The sequence below is a fragment of the Mauremys mutica genome, chromosome 14 (assembly GCF_020497125.1).
Source record: "Mauremys mutica isolate MM-2020 ecotype Southern chromosome 14, ASM2049712v1, whole genome shotgun sequence".
In the NCBI taxonomy this organism is placed as follows: domain Eukaryota; kingdom Metazoa; phylum Chordata; order Testudines; family Geoemydidae; genus Mauremys; species Mauremys mutica.
In genome coordinates this window covers 6,832,499-6,854,401 of record NC_059085.1, presented here as the reverse complement: position 1 = coordinate 6,854,401, position 21,903 = coordinate 6,832,499, and the positions used below count along the sequence as shown (strand labels likewise).

At 57.6% G+C, this 21,903-nt stretch overlaps 1 protein-coding gene across 2 annotated transcripts in view; it reads right to left on the bottom strand.

Moving 5' to 3' along the window:
* EDC4 (enhancer of mRNA decapping 4) overlaps nt 1-21,903 on the bottom strand; it is a 60,676-nt gene that overhangs the window by 6,213 nt on the left and 32,560 nt on the right. Inside the window, exons 12-24 of one of the 2 annotated variants that reach the window (XM_044987269.1) lie at nt 17,584-17,764; nt 17,007-17,079; nt 16,338-16,429; nt 15,493-15,689; nt 12,676-12,764; nt 11,479-11,632; nt 9,927-10,390; nt 8,366-8,467; nt 7,415-7,567; nt 5,989-6,025; nt 4,497-4,677; nt 2,826-2,981; nt 1,574-1,689 (exon numbers count right to left, since the gene is read on the bottom strand). In XM_044987269.1, the coding sequence (XP_044843204.1) occupies nt 1,574-1,689; nt 2,826-2,981; nt 4,497-4,677; nt 5,989-6,025; nt 7,415-7,567; nt 8,366-8,467; nt 9,927-10,390; nt 11,479-11,632; nt 12,676-12,764; nt 15,493-15,689; nt 16,338-16,429; nt 17,007-17,079; nt 17,584-17,764 (1,995 nt within the window). The remainder of the gene's footprint in view (nt 1-1,573; nt 1,690-2,825; nt 2,982-4,496; nt 4,678-5,988; nt 6,026-7,414; nt 7,568-8,365; nt 8,468-9,926; nt 10,391-11,478; nt 11,633-12,675; nt 12,765-15,492; nt 15,690-16,337; nt 16,430-17,006; nt 17,080-17,583; nt 17,765-21,903) is intronic. The other variant, XM_044987270.1, reaches the window with a different exon arrangement.

The following is a 21,903-nucleotide window of genomic DNA, read 5'->3' as shown; positions in this document are numbered from 1 at the left end:
CTCAGCCTCTCCTCAGAAGTCATGTGATCCAGCCCCTAATCATTTTTGTTGCCCTCTGCTGGACTCTTTCCAATTTTTCGACATCCTTCTTGTAATGTGGGGCCCAAAACTGGACACAGGACTCCAGGTGAGGCCTCACCAATGTCGAATAGAGGGGAATGATCACATCCCTCGATCTGCTGGCAATGCCCCTACTTATACATTTGCCTACGTCCATTTGCCCTGGGCCACAAGGGCGGGGCTCTTCCCCCTTAACCCGCCAGCTCCCGCTGAGGCAGGAAGCTGTACAGAGCTGGCAAGCAGCAGTGAGAACAGAGCTGAAGGAGCGAAGAGGAGCAAACACAGCAGTGATCTTCCACACCCACGGCAACCCCTCTCTGAGCAACGCTGAGGGAGGAAAATCGCTGCCCATCGGGAGTGCAAGCACGGAGCAGCAGGAACTAGGACTCTGGGAATTCACTCAGGTTAGCTTAGACCAGGGGTTCTCAGCTTCACTGCACCACGACCCCGTTTGACAGCAACATTACTACATGACCCCGGGGGAGGGGGCCGGAGCCAGAGCCCCACTGCCCTGGGTGGGGGATGAGGGGGACGGAGCCCAAGCCCCAGGTCCCAGCAAGTCTAATACTGGCCCTGGCCGGACTCACAGTTTGAGAACCGCTGGCTCAGACCAACACAGTCTGACAGAAAGCGGCTGGATGGCCATAAACCAAGGATCATGGCAGTGTGTGAACTCTGGTGGTGTGGTGGGGGAATGAATGAATAAAATGGCACTGCGCCAAGTCTTGGGGGACCCCAGGAGGTGGGGTTCGTTCCCAATTTAACATCTTCATTAGTGATCAGTCTGACAGGGCGTCGCGAGCTTGTCAGACACTTTGGAGGCGGCTGCAAACGCTCGTGAGCAGAGAAGAATTACGCGGACAGGGCTCTGATTCAACACACGGGCAGGAAACAGGAGATTCCACTTGGAAAAATGCAGCTAAACCGCACTGGGAAAAACATCCCCAAACACTCATGTGACGAGGGACAGAGCAGCTTCCCCTGGCCCCGGATCACCACCACTCGCCACCCGGCTAGATCTGAGCGAAGAGACAACAACGCAAAGTGTCACACACCCTTCTCCCATCCGGCTTCCTGTTGCCCGGCTCACGCTGAGAGGCAGCCTTGGTGCTAGAAGGGCCAGCAAACAGGCCGCCCGTCACCTGCACATGCCAACGGCTCCCACTGGCTGGGGGTGAAGTGCAGGAGCAGCAGACCTGCCGACCCAGGCTGGCTGCACTGGGGCTGTTCCCCACACTGAGGCACAGCTTGTTTTCAGCTCCGGGGGCAGGCGAAGGCACGTTCAGGAACGGTCGCTGGCTGTGCGTTCAAACACACAGAGCCCTCCTGGACAAGGAAACTAAGGAGCGGAGACTGGCGGGAACTGGGGCCTGGCGCCACAACAATCCTGACAAGGGGTCTCATCTGCCCACGCTTGCAGCTAAAGCGTGTTCAGCCCCTGCCGAGGGGCAGGTAACGTGTCAGCTGCGGGTGGCTCACCCCGGAAGGGGAACGCAGGAGGGCCAGGCCTTACCTTTGATTTCACTAGCTTGGTGACGTTTTCCTTCAGTGTCCCCTCGACGGCCGTGAGCTTGGCAGCAATCGTATTGCTCAGCTGGCCAGTGACAGGGTCCAGGCTCTTGGAAATGCCTGGGCATGACACAAAGGAAACGGTGACCCGGGTTCACCCGAGCTGGGCAATGGGAGGGGGCCATGGCACCCAGTATCACCTCAGGCCTGGTCTACACACAAAACCTCATCGTCCTCAGCGGTGTGAAAAATCCACCCTCGAGCACCACAGCTCTGCCGACCTACTGCCTGCTGTCTATGTGGCTAGGTCAGGGGTGGGCAAACCAAGGGCTATATCTGGGTATGGAAATTGTACGGCGGGCCATGAATGCTCATGAAATTGGGGGTTGGGGTGCAGGACTCCGCCTGGGGGTGCAGGCTCTGGGGTGGGGCTGGGGATGAGGGGTTGGGGGTGCAGGAGGACTCCGCCTGGGGGTGCAGGCTCTGGGGTGGGGCTGGGGATGAGGGGTTGGGGGTGCAGGAGGACTCTGCCTGGGGGTGCAGGCTCTGGGGTGGGGCTGGGGATGAGGGGTTGGGGGTGCAGGAGGGCGCTCTGGGCTGGGACTGAGGGGTTCGGAGGGCAGGAGGGGGATCCGGGCTCGGGCAGGAGGTTGGGGCACAGGAGGAGGTCGGGGTGCAGGCTCCGGGCGGTGCTTCTCTCAAGCAGTTCCCAGAAACAGCAGCATGTCCCCCCTGCAGCTCCTATGCAGAGGTGCGGCCAGGCAGTGCTGCCCCTGCAGCTCTCATTGGGGTGGGGGCAGCATGCAGAGCCCTCTGGCTGCCCCTACGTGCCAGAGTGGGGCAAGCCCTGGACCCACTCCCCAGAGGGAGCTCGAGGGCCAGTTGTGGCCCCTGGGCCATAGTTTGCCCACCATTGGGCTAGGCTGATGGACAAATGCTTCCGTCAGCCTAGTTACCGTCGCTTGGGGAGACGAAGCTCCCACGGCGATGGAAAACCCTCCTCGCTCTACTCTGTGTCTATACTATGGTGCCATAGTTGTCTTTGATAGCGCCCGGCATGTAGACGCCTTCCTGAGCAGCACATCTCTCCCCCAGGAGCTCCTGCGAGCCCGTCACAGCTCCCCGTCTCCAGAGACGTGTGATGCCAGGAGGTTGGCAGGGCTAAGCATGCCGCATCCACAGTCCTGCGCCACCCCGCGGCATGCCAGCTCCCTGCTGGGCCCATGCTGTACTAACTACCCAGCACCGGCACTTACACTGGGGCACCGTCTTCTTCATCTCCTCGCGGATGGTCCTCTCCAGGCGATTGCACGCAGCAGTGGAGAGGGACTGCGAGAGCTGCTGGGACAGGTGCTCCTGGAGCTGCCCGTTCCGCTGCTGCCCCTCTGTCAGAGCTCGGTCCAGCCTCCGCTCTGGAGGTCACACGTTAAGGAGCAACAGCCTCCAGGAGATGCCCTCTCCGATCCCGGCACTCCTACCCCCTGGTGATGGGCACTGGCCAGACACTATCTCCTGCACCACTGCGGCTTCCAGAAGAGCTAGTCTGGGCCTTCGGTAACGGGGGACTCCAGGGTACGGCCGCGTTGGATCTTATAACCCCACCTGCCAGCAAACGGGTCACCGGAGGGCTCAGGGAAACAAAGCAACGACGTTTCCCTCGTGCTCTCCAGAAAGGATCAAGAGCAGTAACTTGAACCAGGTTCAGGGCAGGCTGGTCAGCAACCCCGCACAGCATCTCCCCACCCCCGCCTTGGGGCCCCCGCCCCGGGGCCCCGCACAGCATCTCCCCACCCCCGCCTTGGGGCCCCCGCCCCGGGGCCCCGCACAGCATCTCCCCACCCCCGCCTTGGGGCCCCCGCCCCGGGGCCCCGCACAGCATCTCCCCACCCCCGCCTTGGGGCCCCCGCCCCGGGGCCCCGCACAGCATCTCCCCCCCCCCACCTTGGGGCCCCCGCCCCGGGGCCCCGCACAGCATCTCCCCACCCCCGCCTTGGGGCCCCCGCCCCGGGGCCCCCGCCCCACATCCCCCCAACCCCGCCTTGGGACCCCACACAGCTCTTCTAGTGCCCCCCAACCCTGCACCACCCCCGCCCCGGGGCCCCGCACAGCTCTTCTGGTGCCCCCCCACCCCACAGCATCCCCACCCCCGCCTTGGAGCCCCCGCCCCTTGGCCCCACACAGCATCTCCCCACCCACGCCTTGGGGCCCCCGCCCCACATCCCCCCAACCCCGCCTTGGGACCCCACACAGCTCTTCTAGTGCCCCCCAACCCTGCACCACCCCCGCCCCGGGGCCCCGCACAGCATCCCCCCACCCCCGCCCTGGGGCCCCGCACAGCTCTTCTGGTGCCCCCCAACCCCACAGCACCCCCACCCCGGGGCCCCGCACAGCATCCCCCCAACCCCCACCCCGGGGCCCCCACAGCTCTTCTGGTGCCCCCCAACCCTGCACCACCCCCACCCCGGGGCCCCGCACAGCATCGCCCCACCCCAGCCCTAGGACCTCATAGCTCTTCTGGTGCCCCCCAACCCTGCACCACCCCCGCCCCGGGGCCCCGCACAGCATCCCCCCAACCCCCGCCCCGGGGCCCCGCACAGCATCCCCCCAACCCCCGCCCTAGGACCTCATAGCTCTTCTGGTGCCCCCCAACCCTGCACAGCATCCCCCCAACCCCGCCCTGGGACCCCCACAGCTCTTCTGGTGCCCCCCAACCCCACACCACCCCCACCCCGGGGCCCCGCACAGCACCCCCCCACCCCCGCCCTGGGACCGTTGAGCAGTGACTGCTGAACTCTGAGGTGGTTTTATGGTGTAGACACATGGCTGCTGGGACTGATGGGAGACACGTCTCTCCTGCAGCACAGCTCACCCCAGAAGGGCCGGCCCTGTGGCACGCTGGCCCCAGGAGGGGTTTGCCAGAAGGATACGCTCTTGTTCTTGCTGCGAATCAATCACTCGTTCCATGTGACCCATGAGGGAGCTCTGCACAGCATCCAGGTGGTCAGTGAGCCTCTGCATTAGTTCCATCTGGTTCTGTCTCAGCTCCGTGAGCTCCCTCTGTTGGCTCCGCAGCAGAGACATCAGCTCATCCTGGCACTCGGCGCTCACCTGTTCACAGACAAGGCAGACAAATGATACGCTGTGACACCACTGGCCACCGCATCGGTACTGAGATCAGAGGTCAGCAGAAAGCCTGAGCCCCTGCTAGGGAAACCCAGGGCCAGTTCACCCACCACTTAAGCCCAGGAGCAAAGCTCAACACAACCAGGATATGATTCAGGGCCAGTCCCAGGCCTCAAGGAAGCCAAGTGGCAAAATTCCCCCCATCTCCAACAGGATCAGCATTTTGCCTTTACAGGAGCACACTGATGAGACAGCAAAACACACCATGTCCAGGTTCCCTCAGAGATTGAGCTGATTGGGAGCGAACCTCGCCCAGACCTTCCCAGGCTAACTCCAAAGCTTTTGCTCCCCAGAGCCTAGCCCCCTCTCGCTGGATCCCTGCAGCTGCCTACAAGACTTAGAGGATGTAGGTCTCTGCTGGCAGAGAAGAAGAAAGCCCCGGATTTAAACAGCTGACCTCAGGCACTTATGATGGAGCAATGCATGGTTTGGGGGGGTGCACCGCCATTCACTGGCCAGCACCATGGCACTTCCTTTACCTCAGGAGGGGAAGTGGCTCTGGCCAGCTCCATGCCTGGAGGAAGGGGAAGTTATTTTGGAGAAGTTCTCTGGCCCATATTATCCAGAAGGTCAGACTAGATGATCACATTGGTCCTTTCTGACCTTGGAATCTACGGAGGTGCTTCATCCCCATCAGCTGGAGCCAGGCTTTAACCTAGAGGGAAGCCATCTGAAAGGCCAACCCGGCACTACAGAGAGCAGACCCCACTCAAGAGACTGGCTGAGCCCTCACAGTGTTCCAAGGGCATCCCAAGGAGTCCTACAACATGGTCCCAGCACACTCTCCATTGGACACGGAGGTGCTACCAGCAGAGATAAGGTGCTCTAACAGGCCAGAGCTGCTCTGCCCTAATGGGGCTAGGAATGCCTCGTTTTCCCATTGCTGGCGCACTCAACGTGATTTCTATTCCTCTCATGCAGGAGCAAATACCAGAGCTGTGGCTGAGCAGGTTGGGACTGGAAAAAGGAGGACCATGTATATGCGAATCAGATGTGGTAAGCTGCAAAGGAAGCCGCCGATTTCACCAAGTCTGGGCACCCCTCTCAGACCATCTGCAAGCCACAGAGCTAAGCAAGTTCTGCAGGGCCCTAGTGAGCAGCGAAGCACAGCTGGCATGCCCTGCCTGCTCCTGCAGCACAGGCCCCAGGCTCTGCAACAGGCTTTCCTTTAAGTCATCAGCGAGCTGGCTAACAAGCAAGCAGGTGATGGAGCGTCGGATCCCCATTGGGACTAACCTGGCGATCACATGACCTCGGGGACTGGGTCACATCCCTGGAATTGAAAGAAGAGTTACCATAACCATGTGAATTGCACCCAGCCCGGGGTCAGAGTCTTTCACCAGCACAGACTGAGCTGGGTGTGGGCTTTTGATTCCACCTATAACTCTCACCACCCCACCATCTGCCCCCCTTTCCTCTCGTTCCAACACCAACACAAGAGCACCAGGAGGGTACAGAGTTCCTGTTGGCACAGAACTGTATCAAACCCAAGAATTACCACCCCTAGTGAGTAACACTCAAGGGACTCCCTACACTGCTCCTCTAGATGGGCTGGTTTGACACAGGGCACCTACTGGGCCTGGCCCTTTGGCTGCAGGTCACTGGCTCCCCTGATGGTCACACAGCATGAGCACAGCCTAGGCTGTTCAGCCTTGACTGAATTTGGGGGCAGAGAAGTCACTCCCCTGACGTTATCTGCCCAAACATCAAGGGGGCGGTTTTCTCCGTTTCTTATCGGAAAAAAATCGGATGCACATTTTGAAGTTCTCAAAGAGTGCCTGTAGTGACTGTCTGGAGCCATACGCTGCAATATGGACTGAACAAAGAAAACACGGACTTGGTTTGTTAAGCAGGAGAGACCGGTTTGGCTCCTGCAAACCCGTGACTCCGTGTTGAGCCAGACCTGGCAGGAGGGAGGCATGCACTGGCGGCTCACAGCCTGGATGGCCCACAAGCAGTACAACTGTCTGAAGAGGACTGGGGCACGGCAGGAAAATGGCATTTCTCAGCAGAGATTCCTTGTTCGCTGCCTCCTTCTCCTGCAACCAGCAATCCAAAGCCCCAGCCTGTGGTCCGCAGCCACGACATACACAAGGACAGCGCCAAACCAGTCCATGGAGCCGTATGAAAGCACAGGGGTAGAAAGCCACTTGCAGAGGTTGCACTGATTTTCCTGTACACAGGACGTAGCACATTGGACTGCGCTACCCGTATCACCCTTCAGCTGGTCAAGTTTCAGTCAGAGCACATTCATAGGCTCACGTTTCAAACACAGACGCAGCAGGCAGGTGCCAGACGTTACTGCATGTGGCCACTGTGGTTGGGCCTAGAAGCCACCCAGATCAGAGCTCTGTCATGCTGGGTGCTGGAAAACATTTAGAGAATGACTGTCCTGAAGGAGCCTTCCCTGAGGTGGGGCAGCACAGGAGTAGAAACAAGGCTGTGTACCCCCCTCCCATCTCATTGTCATGAGCCTGCCCCCCACAAGTTCTTCTGAAGCCTGTGCTGGGCCTGCAGCCCCACTGGAAGGGCAGGACAGAGCCTGCTCCCATGCCCCACTCTGACTGGGCAATGCAGCACTTACGCCAGGGCTGGCGGGTTTCTCAAATTGTGACCCTGTGCTGCCAATCCCACAGCTGTCTGCCCTGGAAGCCCAGCGTACCCGTCATCTTTCTTGCCCTTCCGTTTGAGCTTGGGCGAAGCCCGAGGAGACACCTTGGCTTTCCAGTCCTTCACAGGCAGCCGCTGTGCAGATGCTTTGGCACCAAACCCACCTGATGTAGACGCCAAACTTGCAACTTCATCATCATGGTCACTGCAAAAGAAGACCAGGGAGAGGAGGTTGCTAGCCGTAGTGGGGAGAGCCAGCCCGACGGGGCTTCAGCCACCCTGCCCTACAGCCGCCCAGGTCGTCAGTCCAGAGGAGTCCGCAGGGCCCAGCATGAAGCGCTCCACCATGAGCCAAGGAACCAGGCTGCTCAGATCAAGATGAAGCATGGCATGATGGGACCTGTAGTCTCTGCATTAGGCCAGGCTGCAGAGGTCTCTGAGTGCTCCCTGGTGTGGAATTCGCTGACTCAGGAGGAGACCAAGCACAGCACACCTCTCAAGCTGAGAGGCTGAAGGTGCCATAACCCAGGGAGTCCAGGCAGCAACTGGACTCCGCACCGATGGGGGGCTGACCCTGCCAGGCCTCTGGCTGCAGCTCTCCCATTGAAGGCAGGGAGAATTCGGCATGTAGGATCAGCCCCTGGGGGTGAAGGGCGGGTCGTGACTGGCAGGATCTTGGCGAGCACAGCACTGCCCTAGGGTACTCTTCATCTTTAAATTCAAGGGCTGGGCTCCACCAAACAGTGCCCATTAGGTGGTTTGCACTGATGACTGGACCAAGCGACACGAGCCAAGCTCTGTCCACATTCCCCTGAGCAACCCAGCGAGCACTCTGACCCTGAAGAGCGTCACCCAGGTGACAGCATTGTGCGAGGCCAGGACTGGTTTCACGGCCTCCCTCGTGCCAGGGCTGGAGGGCAGGAGGCAAAGCAGACGAAGACTTGCCAAGGGCAGAGGCACAGAGTCCATGCTGGGGACGCGAATGGGCTGCGCGTGCTGGTACCTTTGCTCCGCACTGGCATCCTGGCTGTCGTGCTGCAGCAGGTGGTAGCTGTGCCTGTGATAGGAAGAGCTCTTGTGCTTCTCTGCAACGTCATCCCTTGGGCTGGGGGAAAGGGAAACACCATCATGAAAACATCTCCCGGCCTGGTTATCTGCACAGGAGTGGGCCCGCTGACAGCAGGCTGGGCTCTGAGTCCACATCGCTGGGGGGTTCACAGAACCAGTGGGGTCCGACAGCCGGGCCCTGGCATAGTGGGTGCCTAGGGATCAGATGCTTGGGTGCGATCACCCCCACCCCCCTTCAGAGCGTGGGCGGGTCTGTAGATGTCAGGTCAGTCTGAGGCTGCTAAGAAACTGCACAAGCTCCTAGGCTGGAGGACGGGCACCAGTGAACAGGAAGCAGCTGGCAGGAACGCCCCGCTGCTCTCCCCCAGATGCAGGTGGTGCACTACGGTACAGCGCGTCCCCCAGCCATTGTATTTTCACCTCTCCAGGGGAGTATTTCAGATCCCTGTATCAGTGGTAACAGCAAGAGGCCATTGCCTGGACACTGGCGTGTCTGCAGAATGCAGCAAGTTACAAGGCCTGGAGTTGGGGACCAGGAGAACCAGCCACCCTGGCAAGACTTTTCTAAACTCGCACCCTGGATCCAGACAGTCGATATGTGGGACACAAGAGCAGTGTGGAGCTCCAGGGTGGAAGGACGGCTGCATCTCCTGTAACTCGGGGGAGCGGTGCTGGCCTCGTTCAGAAGGATGGAGGCTGCAGGGCTGGCCCTGGGAGGTGCTGCCTCCCAATCTATGAGAGGCCTGGAGACAAATCATGACATTCTGCTCCACTCCTGCCAGAGGAGGTAGGTTCTGGCCAGCCCAGACATTCCAGACCTGCAGGGAACAACCCCAGCTGCTTGGGCTGGAAGAGTTTGTCTTGGCTACACAACCCTTCTCTCGGGCTACACCTCCATGCTTCCCAGCTTGGGCAGACGTACCCTCAGACCTGCATCAATCACAGCTACTCGCTTCAGGGACTGTTTGTTTGGCGCCTCTGTTACTGCTGGTTCTGCAGAGCCAGCCCAGTCACAGGTGAGAGACTCGTCAATCTCATGCACTGGCAGAACTGGCTCCCGAGTGTCAATCAGGTCCCCCAACAGGGCTGCACAGGTGTTGCCAGGAGCAGAATTTGGCCTGCACAACCTTTATTCTGCTGGTCATGCACAAGATGGAAAGCCCCCAGCTTGACTTTGAGAACCCAGGGTAAGTGTGCGGGGCTGGCAGCTAGAAAAAGGGTTAAGGTGCTGAGCTCCTTCGAGCCGGAGTGGGCAAGAAACAGGCGCCCCCCTGCTATCCTGGAGTCCCTGTTGCAGAGTAGGGGTGAATGTTAAAACTGGCCTGGAGGTGGGGGACAGTGATGCTGAGCCTACAAAGTCAGGGTGCAGAGAGAAGCAGCTTATTGGGGCTCTGAAAGGAGGGACGGCCAAGGCCCTGAAACACCAATGTGCCAACTGGACATGGCTAAGAACGTGCCCCCAAGTAAAGCAGAGCAAAGCTCGCCCAGCCGGTTACCTGTCTGCTATGCTGTTCCGGGTTTCCCTGGTGATGTCGGGGGCTGCTGGCCACGGCTGGCTCACGACGCTGTTGGAAGATGCATTTTCCTGAGTTAAAGCCGTCTCCAGTAACGAGGGTGTGGTCAGCCTGTCCACCTCCACGGGGGCCATGTCCAGGGAGTGCTGGCTGTGCTCGGAGCTGTGCCGGTTCCTCGGGGACAGCAAGTGCAAGGCCGAGGCGGCTGAGGCCATGCTGTCCGCATGGTGGCTGGGCTCCAGCACCTCTGCAGGGAGCCCGGCCGGGGCTGCGGCAAAGCTGCGCTGCAGCGTCTCAGAGGCGATCTCTGGGATATCCTGGGACATGGCCGTGGAGGCTGAGGAAATGACGTCCGGGGAGCGCTCACGGGTGGGTGAGGCCTGGGCTACCACAAGGGGCTCCACTTCCTGCAGCTCCAGAGCCAGAGGGGGGTTTGCTGGAGTGACCTGACCAACATAAACAAGCCAATTTTCACTGTAATGCAGAGACCCAAACCACATAAGCCATGTCAAGGACCCTCAGCACCTCATGCCAGCCAGCCTTCAGGGGAGAGAGCAGCGAGACCCCCTCCAGGGCTGCTCAGGAGCCAGGCAGATGGGGGAGGCCCCCAGATATCTGGGCCTGATTGCATTCTGATCCTTTGTCGCTCCAGCACCCCTACTACCCGCCAGCACAGAACCAGCTGTCCAGCAGGACAGCTCTGTCCTTCCTGTGTGCTGTTAACTCCGTCGGGAGCAGCATTCACTAACCGGGGTCGCACTGCACTGAGTCAGGGTTTGCAAACACTTCAGCACATAACACCACCAGCTCCAGGGGACTGCACAGGTGAATCACGTACGTTAGTGGCCGCAAGACCAGGTCTAAGATTTCACGTTTCTCTCACTAGCTAAAGGGGCATCATCTTAAAACACCTGTTTCCAGTTGAAGATTTCATGCTGATTGTTACAAGTAACATCTAAACTCTCCAGAACTGAAAGAGATTTGAGGAAATGTTCCTCTTTCCGTTTGTTTTACTGGCTACAATTTAACGGGGTCTTTCCTACAGAAGCAGGGCAGACACATTTTAAAAGAGGAACTTCTTGTTGTAGGCCCAAAACACAGGCAGCAGCAGACTCAGCTCGGATTTCAGTGTAATCCTGGTCAGGAAATGGACAATGTCAGAGCAATCTGTGTTTCCTCTGAGTGGCTGGTAGCTTTCCCTAGGGGGCCTCCTTGACTCCCTTCCACCCAGCGACAGGGTCTCCTAGCACAGGGAGTGACTGCTCCTAACATCGCTGATGGTGGAATAAGAAGTGACCCTGTGCTAGAGCTGCCCCCGTATTTAAAGCCATGACTTTTACGGACAGGCAACCTGCGACGACACGTGCTGGCACAGCAGCACCTTCCAGCCAAGAACAGGAACCAGACCTGCTAGCCACTCAAACGGGCCAGCAGGGGCACCCTGGTGCATTCCAGCTGGCAGAGGATCATGGAAAGAAAGGGAGAGTTACCATGTGCCAAAAGCGGAAGGTGGCAACAGTGCTGGGAGCCTTACCGGGACAGGGGCCTTCGGGGTCAGCTTGTCAGGGAGTCCAGGGATAAGGACTGAATGGTTCCTAGGACTTGTCTGGAGACTGCTGCCACTGCTGCTCAGCGTGAGGCTGGTGTCCAACTGCATCTTTGGGCTCAAAGTCAGGTCCTCAGATGGCCTATACAGAGAGATGGAACGAGCTGAGCACCAGATTTCGTAGGGTTGGTTCGGGCAGAGCCCCTGAGGTCAGGAACTGAGATTCCTGCTGCACTTGGTCAATGCAGGAGTGCCTGGCCCCGGTTTACCCAGCGTCCCCGAAGGTCTGTGGTTCCTACTACCCAATGGGAGACCTTCCCTTGGAGTGACCACTCTTCCTAGACTAGGGACTGAACAGAAGAGCTTCACAACCTTGCTAGAGGGAATCTGTTAGAATCCAGGGGGTCAGATCCTGAAGGGGGGGTCCCAAAGGGGATGGAGCTCACTGTTCTCAGTGGTGGCAGATGACAGAACAAGGAGCAATGGTCTCAAGTTGCAGAGGGGGAGGTTTAGGTTGGATATTAGGAAACACTATTTCACTAGTAGGGTGGTGAAGCACTGGAATGGGTTACCTAGGGAGGTGGTGGAATCTCCTTCCTTAGAGGTTTTTAAGGCCTGGCCTGACAAAGCCCTGGCTGGGATGATTTAGTTGGGTTTGGTCCTGCTTTGAGTGGGGGGTTGGACTAGATACCTCCTGAGGCCTCTTCCAACCCTAATCATCTATGATTCTTCTATGAACTTCTAGTCTAGCCCATCTCTGGGGGAGGAGAACAGGACGCGACAGGATTGGTCCTTGCCCTCCTCTCCCAAGCGCTGAGGCTTCTACCCTATTATACTCTTCACCACCAGGAAGCTGTGCCTGATATTCAGTCTAAGTGTCCCTCAGGCTCCCAGTAATGCCTCTCTGTCCTTGGGGTCTGCTGCCTTCACTGCTTGCAAACCGCAACATCCCCTTCGGAGGAGCAGGGAAAGCAACCGAGCCGCGGTGCAACGAGAGAACCTCTCCAAGGCAGGAAACAGAGCAGGCTGCCTCTGTGCCACCCCGGTCTCCTGAGGCACAGGGAGGGAGGCAGGTTCGGTCAGCGCTGCCATAGAGTGTCTCTCAGACGCCTGCAACGGGAACCAATTTGTAACCCCAGCCTGCCTGACTCGGCTGGGAAAGACACGCGCTCTGGCTCCACTTACCTGGGCACAGCAGGGTCAGTGACGGAAGCACTGCTCATGGCTGTCACTGCAGTCAGGGAACTGACGCTGCTTCCCGGCGACATGGCAATCTAGCACAAACACAGAGCCATGCTTTGAGAGGAGGCTCTGCTGCTAGGCCTCTTCCTGAGCAACTCCTGGCTCCCTCCACAGTCCTGCTACGGAGTGTGCAGAGGGTGACAGAGACTCTCCCAAGGTTCCAGGTGTGCCTAGGGCACCAGTCAAGGAGCGGGCCCCTTCGTGGCCTTTGACAGAACTGGGAGTGAGGTTTTGGAGACCCAACTGCGGATCGGATGGAAAGGCCCTTCTGGGGTTTGCTCCTTTCCTCTCGAAGACGCTACTTGCTTTCCCTGCTGCAGAGCACTCACAGGTGGAGTTCGGCAGGGCTCAGCCCTGTCACCCATCCCGTTCATACACACGCAGCTGCTAGTGGAGAAGGGGCTAAGCTGTTCCACTCAGATCTACATCCCCTCGTCCATCCTGGATAGCGTAGTCCCTGGGCTCTCCCCGCACCTGCTATAGGAACAGACCTGGATGGAAGCCAAGTGGCTTGGCCTTGACTTAGGTAAGTGCTGCCAACAGGTAGAGAGAAGCATTTAAATGAACTGATGGGGGACTACTGGCCACCTTCTATGGGATGGGTATGTCTGACCATTGCTGTTACAGTTTGCAGTGTGACCCAGGGACCTCTTGAGTCCAAGTGGCAGAGGGCAAAAGGGGTGCATAAGGAATCTCCTGGGTCTGGTATTTTCATTCAAGTTCACCAAAGTGTGTCACGTGAGGTCTCTCATAAAACCCTGTCTCACACTGGGCATCAATATTATTGCAAAACGTGCCTGGATGGTATGTGAGGAGTTACGTATGTATACTGAAAATTAAGTTCTTAAAGTCTGTGCCTAGGGACTGGTCATCAGCAAAGGTGAAAAACAGGTTTTCCTCCAGAGAAGAGCTGTTTCTCCATTTGTTTCCACATAGATTAAGTATTGGATGTAAGTTCACTCACGAGTTTGAACCAAATGCTAAGGACGGACTGTGGAATCTTCCAGACAAGAAATTAAGAGGAAGAGGTAACCTGCAGGAGTTACCCTGTTTAGGGGTAGTACAACGAACTTCCAAAACTCTAACTAGGAGAGTGGCCAGGAGTGGCTTCAGGCCTTGGTTTCAGAACCATTCCAAGGGTCTGCCCAGGTGTAGACAGAAAGCTACAAACCTTCCATATGAGACAGGTTAGAATCCACACTTCTAAAACCAGAACACAGTGGTTGAGCTGCTCAATGCGGCAAGCGGTGCCATGTAGCCATTGTCATGCTGGCATCACACCAGCCAGCCCTCGCTGCAGTCTGAACGCTGGGGACAACACGCAGCACCAGACAGGTCACCCAGTGACATGCACAGCGACCTGGGAAACATCTCCAGAGCTTTTGCAGGCAGACAGGGGAGAATCTTGTAGCTCACTCCTCACAGCCAGCGTTATGCATCAGCATGAGGCAGTACATCTGGCACCAAGACAGAGCAGCACCCCAAAGTGTCAGTGGGGCATGCTCCAGAGACACCTCACAGAGCCATGCTGCAGAGCTATTGGTTCTACACGTGATGGAGCACTGAGGGAAAGCATCAGATCCAGTCTGTTTCCTCCTGCTGCCCCGGCTAAGCTCTGATACACAGATACATGGAGGAAACAAACGGTTTTGGATCGCTGAAGACAAGAGGCTGAGCCCAAGAGCCCCACCTTCGCAAACCGAACCACTACTGGGATGACTCCCCCCGCTAGGGATGAGAGCGCGGAAAGGCCTATCACAGTGGAGCACGGTTCTGGGGAGTGCTCATTCCCTGGTACGAGACACGTCGCAGAAGTGAAAGCAAAACCTGAGTCGTCTCACACAGAAGAAAAGGCACAGAAATGATTCGACTGAACTGTGCACTCTCCAGTGGCTTCCTAGGCTGCACACGTGCCCTCTGTCATACTCCCTAATTAGGTTGGCCTTGTGGGCACTGCCAAGAGTTGGGGGAGTGACGCTGTGCCCAGTGGGGCACTCTCAGCTATTTAGCAACGTGGGGCTTTTCCTTGCTACTTGGCCAGAGAAGAGTCCTAAAAAATGGGCTCGTACCTTCAACATGCCCAAAAGCCTGCTGGGCAATGGTGCAGATTCCCCGGCACCTCTAAAGCAAGCCAGCTCTGCAGACAGAGTCCTCTCTGAGCAGCCAGCAGCAATAAAGACAAGCTCTGGGGAGCACACCCAGGCCACTTCAGAGAGGGGCAGGTTTTGCACAAAGCCCTTGGGAGATCTCCACCCCACAAGCTAAACCCCACAAAGCAAGAACATGCTGCCACACCACCAGCTCGCTGGTTTGGGGACGGGTCTTGCACCAAGGATGCTCAGGTCCCATCTTCCTGCTGCTCATTGCAGGTCTCTCTCAGCATGAGCTTGGGTCAGCCTGGCATTTTAAAGGTGCCACAGCCCACGCTGCTAAGCTCTGGGCTCCCTTCCTCATTACTGTATTTGCATCTCAACCCCGCGAGAAGCAGGAGTACTGCAGTTTCCTCCCCAAAAGAACCCTTGCAGGAAACCTCTGGGATTCAGGTTGTTTGGTCCTAGGAGCCAAGATTTCCTGGTGGACTTTCCATACGCCAGCTGCAAAGGGTAAGAAAAGGCTAAGAGCTCTGAGCGCTTTCTATGCTTTGTACACTAGATTATCTGGACTACCCGAGTCAGCACAGCCCAGGTGGGATTCCTCAGAGCGCAAAATCCCAGACCATCCCCTACATTCCCCACTGGCTCCACCCATCACACCGGCTACCTGCTGAAGAGATGTGCTTGGGGTCATGAACGCATCTGGGGTCATCAGCTTGGGTTTGGCATCGTTGGAGAGGGCAAGAAAATCCGCTGGCACAGGCAGGTCTGCAATGCGCCGTAAGTCTGGTTGGGAGCCATGGACGGACCCCTTCTCCGATCCCAGCCCTTCTGCGCCCAAGTCAGCCAGGTGGTCTGGAAATGCTTCAGACAGAGATGTACCAATTAGAGCTTAGAGAGCTTCCAAAGGAGCCAGGCAGGGAGGGTTTTATTCCTGCAAAGCATGAGTTATACCACTTCCGCCAGCCCAGGCGCCAAAGAACTGAACTGGAAAGCCCACGGCTGTCACGGTCAGGGCACGGAAGCAGCCTGATGGAGGAGGAACAGACTCACGGCTTTTGCCAGAGAAGAGGGCGCATGTGATCCACACGCAAGCTTCCCTGCAAATGGGTTTGAGTGGCACAGCAGCAATACAGGGCAATACACGCACCTGGGGCCAGCATTCAATCCCTCCTCTGCCCTCCTCACCGAGACCTGTCCTGCCTGAGCGCAGCTCCCCCAGGAGGAAGTCCCAGACCAGCCAGAGGGGGCACTACAGAGCACACAAAGCACCTCCATCGCTCAACATGCTCTGTGCTCGGCCTCAGCTCTTTAACCTGCCAGGCTTCCCACGCCCAGCTCAGCAGTCAGGATGCCCTCGGGGTAACAAAGTCAATCCTCCAAAGGATGCCAGGAGCCCACCAAACATCCCTTCCAACCTCGCTGAGGCTGCCAGCAATGATGGAAACATGATGCCGGGAAGCTCAAAGCACCAGATGGTTCTGGCCAGAACCCCCGACTGCAGGGACTTACCGAAATCTTCATGGGAGCTGTGGGGAGGGATCGGTGCAGCCATCTCTGGACTATGAAGAGGTTGGAATCGGATCTGCACATCCTGCAGGGCCCTGTAACATTCCAAAATGCTGGGTTAGTTCACACATCAGCCACAGAGCCGTAAATCGCAGCCATTCCCCTTCCTGGAGCTGGTCCTGGAAAGCGCTTAAGTATTTTCTGCCTATTAAGGACCAAGTGGGATTCCCCAGTCAGTGCTGTCCTGCCTCAGCTCAGCCCTTCCTGGGCTGACCACACCTGAACGCTGTCCAGACTCAAGCCCCAGGCAGCCACATGGCAGGTCAGCACTAACCCAACCAGTCCTGGCCCCCAAGTCAGCAGAAACGTTCAGCTGCTGACACATTGTGCAAAGGCTCGGAGCTCGAGAGTCCACAGGAAGCATTTTAAACGGAGCAAGGAAGAGACCTAGGACCCACTACCCAGTCAGGCCAGAGGCCTCCCATGCCAAGGATACTCTCCGTGTCGACTGCTCCAGGTGGGTTTCATACTGAGAGACAGGCCTGGGGGATGTGCGCGGGAACAGTGGGTGATGGCCCCCCCCGCAAGCAGAGAACAGCTAGTGAAGGAGCGCGCTGGGCAGCACTGGGACGAGCAGGACAGCTGTCCAAACCAAGCCCTACGCACACTCACTTGGTGTGGACGCAGAAGAGCTTGATGAGCACACCCGCCGCCGATTCGACAGCTCCAGCCCCCTGAGCACCTTCTGGAATAGAGACAAGAAATACGAAGTGAGCTGTAGCATGGGGTGCTGCACACGTCCTTAGGCCTCAAACTCTCGGGTAGCACAGGGTCTGAGGTGGAGCGCTCCCTTGTGCTCATTCAGATCTCAGTGAAACGGCTCTTAAAATCCCCTTGCACTCTTCTGGACTCTGCCCCTGCTTAAAACAGCCACCTCCTGCCTGTGCACTCACACCACACAGCTCCGTGGGAATGCCCCCTCCGCTCCCCCGAGCGCCATGCCAGAGGTGAAACAGAGGCATCTGGAGGGATCCCAGTAGCAGTCACCCAGCGATCCTAAGCCCTGTGCCCTAGCCACGAGCCCATCCTCCTCCCCTCAAGTCTGGGCCGCTCTAGGCAGGTCAGTATTGTTCTCTAGCACTGCCAGCTCATTGAGGGAGTTTCTCACCAATATATTCCGGCCGTGTCGCCAGGAAGCAGCCCCCAGAGCCTCCTCGGAAACAAGGGCTGGCTGCCCCTCGCTGCTCACCTGTGCTCAGGCTGTCGCTTTCCTCTTCAGCTGGGAGGACCTCTGTGTGCCGCAGCCGGCAGCGGCTCACCACCTGGATGCCGAAGCTCAGGACCGGGTGGGTGAGGAGGAACTCCGAGATGGAGCTGAAGTAAGCTCTGCCCTCCTCCTGGTTCTGCAAAAGCTCCATCACATACAGGACCTGGAAGCAGAGCACCAGAAACACCCTGCAACAACCCAAGTCGCTGGGGCTTTGGCAGCAGACTGCCAGGTGTGGTCAGAGAGTTCTACAACGAACCCACCACCAGCCTTCCCCTTGTACCCAAGAGTAGCTCCCACACAACCTCCCAGAATGCCCCACACAGCTTACCAGAGCCAGGCAAAGCGCAATGTATGCTGGCAAGTGTAGTCCCCACGAGCTGCCCCTCTCTATTAGAGAGGTACCTGTCTAGGTGTTTGTCACCCATCATCATGGGATCTAGATCTGGCTACAATATGTCCCATTTTTGCCAATTGCCAATGCAGCATCCCAATGACACCTATCGTTAGTGACAAAGTATTAAGTTTTAATTAGCTTAACAAAACCTTAAGTTCCACCGTCTAAATTCTGCCTCCTCCCTCCCATCCCAGCAGCCTTCAACAAAGCGATCAGAGCGCATCCAGGCTTGCTACCCCAGCCCAGGACATCAGGCCTCAAGTCCTGCGTAAGTTACAATTTCACGGACAGCACAGAAATCACAAAATTAGCCCAATACTGTGATTTTTCCAGCAGCGGGAAGGTGGAAGCAGGCAGGTGGGTCAGGAGGGGGCAGCATGGTGCTATCCTGGTGGGGGAGGAGGAGGAAGCATGTCTCACCACATGGCACGGGCCAGCCCAGTTGAAGGCACTCTGCAGTGAGCTCTGACCCAGGCCACACCTAAGACTTCCTGTCCAGCTAGCAGCGGGGGAGGGGGACAGCACTGACAATGTGGCGATTAGGAGCCCCAGCCCGTCTCACCCCACAGCAGCCCCCGAGTAGACACCCTGGGAGCAAGACCAGCTCAACCCCCCCACCGTAGCCACCCCCGCTGCTGCTTGCACACAAGCAGCTGTGGGCGGGAGCCCTGCCCTGGCAGAGGAATCGGGCTGGGGGGAGGGATACTGGTCTCAGCTCCTCACCAGCCTGTGCTGTCTCCTCCGGGTTGTGCTGGGGGGTGGGAGGGGGCTCCTAAATGCCACATTGTCAGTGCCACCCCTTTCTCCCTTCCAGCCGGACAGGAAGCAGCAGTGGCAGCCTGGGCACGGAGCTAGCCTGGCCCTGATCCCTGACCCAGCTTGGACCGGCTGGCACCATGTGATGAGACAACTGACCTGCCACCTCCCCACTGTCCTCCAGAACGGGACCGGCCCACTAACTGCCCACAGGCAGCCATAGCCTTAGGCCTTGTCTACACTACAAGACTATTTCGAATCTACTTAAGTCGAATTTGTGGATTCGACCTTATGAAGTCGAATTTGTGTATCCACAGTAAATACACTAATTCGAATTTCTGAGTCCACAGTAACGGGGCTGGCGTCGACTTTGGAAGCGGTGCACTGTGGGAAGCTATCCCACAGTTCCCGCAGTCCCCGCTGCCCATTGGAATGCTGGGTAGAGCTCCCAATGCCTGCTGGGGGGAAAAATGTGTCGAGGGTGGTTTTGGGTAACTGTCGTCATTGAACCGTCAATCACGCCCTCCCTCCCTGAAAGCTCCGGCGGGAAATCTGTTCGCGCCCTTCTCGTCAGTTACAGCGCGTACGCCACAGCACTGCGAGCATGGAGCCCGCTGCGATCATCGCTGCACTTATGGCCGTTGTCAACTCCTCGCACCTTATCGTCCACCTCTTCCACAGTCAGCTGCTGAGAAATCGGGCGAGGAGGCTCCGTCAGCGCGGTGAGGACAGGAAGTCACAGAGTGGCGCAGACCTCTCACAAAGCAGGGTACGCCACGCCGTGGAGATCATGGTGGCAATGGGTCAAGTTCATGGTGTGGAACGGCGATTCTGGGCCCGGGAAACAAGCACGGACTGGTGGGACCGCATAGTGCTGCAGGTCTGGGATGAATCACAGTGGCTGCGAAACTTCAGGATGCGTAAGGGCACTTTCCTTGAACTCTGTGACTTGCTGTCCCCTGCCCTGAAGCGCCAGGACACCCGGATGCGAGCAGCCCTGAGTGTGCAGAAGCGAGTGGCCATAGCCCTCTGGAAACTTGCAACGCCAGACAGCTACCGGTCAGTAGCGAACCACTTTGGCGTCGGCAAATCTACCGTGGGGGGTGCTGTGATTGAAGTAGCCCACGCAATCGTTGAGCAACTTCTCTCAAAGGTAGTGACTCTGGGAAACGTCCAGGACATCATAGATGGCTTCGCCGCGATGGGATTCCCAAACTGCGGTGGGGCTATAGATGGGACTCACATCCCTATCCTGGCACCAGCCCACCAGGCCAGCGAGTACATTAACCGAAAGGGCTACTTTTCTATGGTGCTGCAAGCACTGGTAGACCATAGGGGACGTTTTACCAACATCTTCGTTGGGTGGGCGGGCAAGGTTCATGACGCGCGTGTGTTCAGGAACTCTGGTCTGTTTAGACGCCTCCAGGCAGGTACTTTCTTCCCAGACCACAAAGTAACGGTTGGGGATGTGCAGATGCCTACAGTGATCCTCGGGGACCCAGCCTACCCGCTAATGCCCTGGCTCATGAAGCCCTATACAGGCGCCTTGGACAGAGAGAAGGAACTCTTCAACTACCGGCTGAGCAAGTGCAGAATGGTGGTGGAGTGTGCTTTCGGACGTCTCAAGGGGAGATGGCGGAGCTTACTGACTCGCTCGGACATCAGCGAAAAGAATATCCCCGTAGTTATTGCTGCTTGCTGTGTGCTCCACAATCTCTGTGAGAGCAAGGGCGAGACCTTTTTGTCCGGATGGGAGGTTGAGGCAAATTGCCTGGCTGCAGTTTACGCTCAGCCAGACACCCGTGCCGAGAGAATATCCCAGCGGGAAGCGCTGTGTATCCGGGAGGCTTTGAAAGCTAGTTTCCTCGGAGAGCAGGGTAACCTATGACTCTCCACTTGCTTTCAAGAGAAACTGACCCTGGGCCTGTGTCTGCATGTGTCGATTTCGATCTGTGGTTACATACCCCGTTCTCCAAGTTTCCCCCACTTCCAAAGCACGTTTTAAAGCAAATTAATTGTTACTCATTATTAATAAATCTTTGTTTTACTTTGCATTTCTGTTCAGGTGTTGAAACATGGACGCATACTGTGCTGGGCACGGTGTGCACTGATGTACAGACCGCTTGTTCCATAGAGGAATGACATCCTCCTGCTCCTACATAGGTCTCTGGGATGGGGGACGGTTGCAAGTGGTTGTGCATCAAGGGGAGGGATTGCAGGAAGGGGTGGGTTTGCAGGAAGGGGCGAGTGGTGCCTTCTTTGGATAGGGGTTTGGATGACGGCAGTGGGCTGCGGGTTTGGGCGTAGGAAGGGGTGAGGGGTGTGGGGGAAGGGTGAGTATCTGTCCGTGGATGAGGGCTCTTGCTGGGGCTCAGGGCAGCGGAGAGGCTCGTTGCTACGGTGGAAGTGCATGGTAAGGGCAGCGTGCCTTAACATTAAGGGGGTGGCAGGCGCTAGGACCCTGGACAAGCATACACATCACAGAATGACACGGGGCAGCATACACCACACAGAGTGACCCTGGTGCCTACTGACTGCAATGTGTGTGTGCCCTGCAGTTGATCATGCCCCCAAGTCTGTACCCTGATAATGTAGGCTATATCGTGCAATTATAAATCCCCTCCCCCCCCATACAAAAAAAAATCCTCTGACACGAAAGACGTGACCGAAACAGTGAATAACAGCAAACAGCTTTTAATAATCTAATACACAGTGGGGGGATGAAACTTGGATTTGGGACTGGGTGAGCCTGTAAGGGAAGCACTTCTACAAATGTATAGCGTGAGAGGTGTGTGGTACATTAGCGCTATGCAGTGGTGCAGTGACAGTTCTCACGGCCCCTACCGCCCCTCCGTCTTGTACTTTTGGGTGAGGGGGGGGGCAGGACTTCTTGGCGGGGGAGGGCGGTTGCAGATACACTGCAGGGGGGCTCTGTCCTCCTGCCTGCGGTCCTGCAGAACATCAACAAGGCGCCGGAGCGTGTCCGTTTGCTCCCTCATTAGCCCAAGCAGCGTTTGAGTCGCCTGCTGGTCTTCCTGCCGCCACCTATCCTCCCGTTTGATGTGTGTGCGATGCTGTTGACATAGGGTCTCCCTCCACTGTGTCTGCTCTGCCGCCTCGGCTCTGGAGCAGGCCATCAGTTCCGCGAA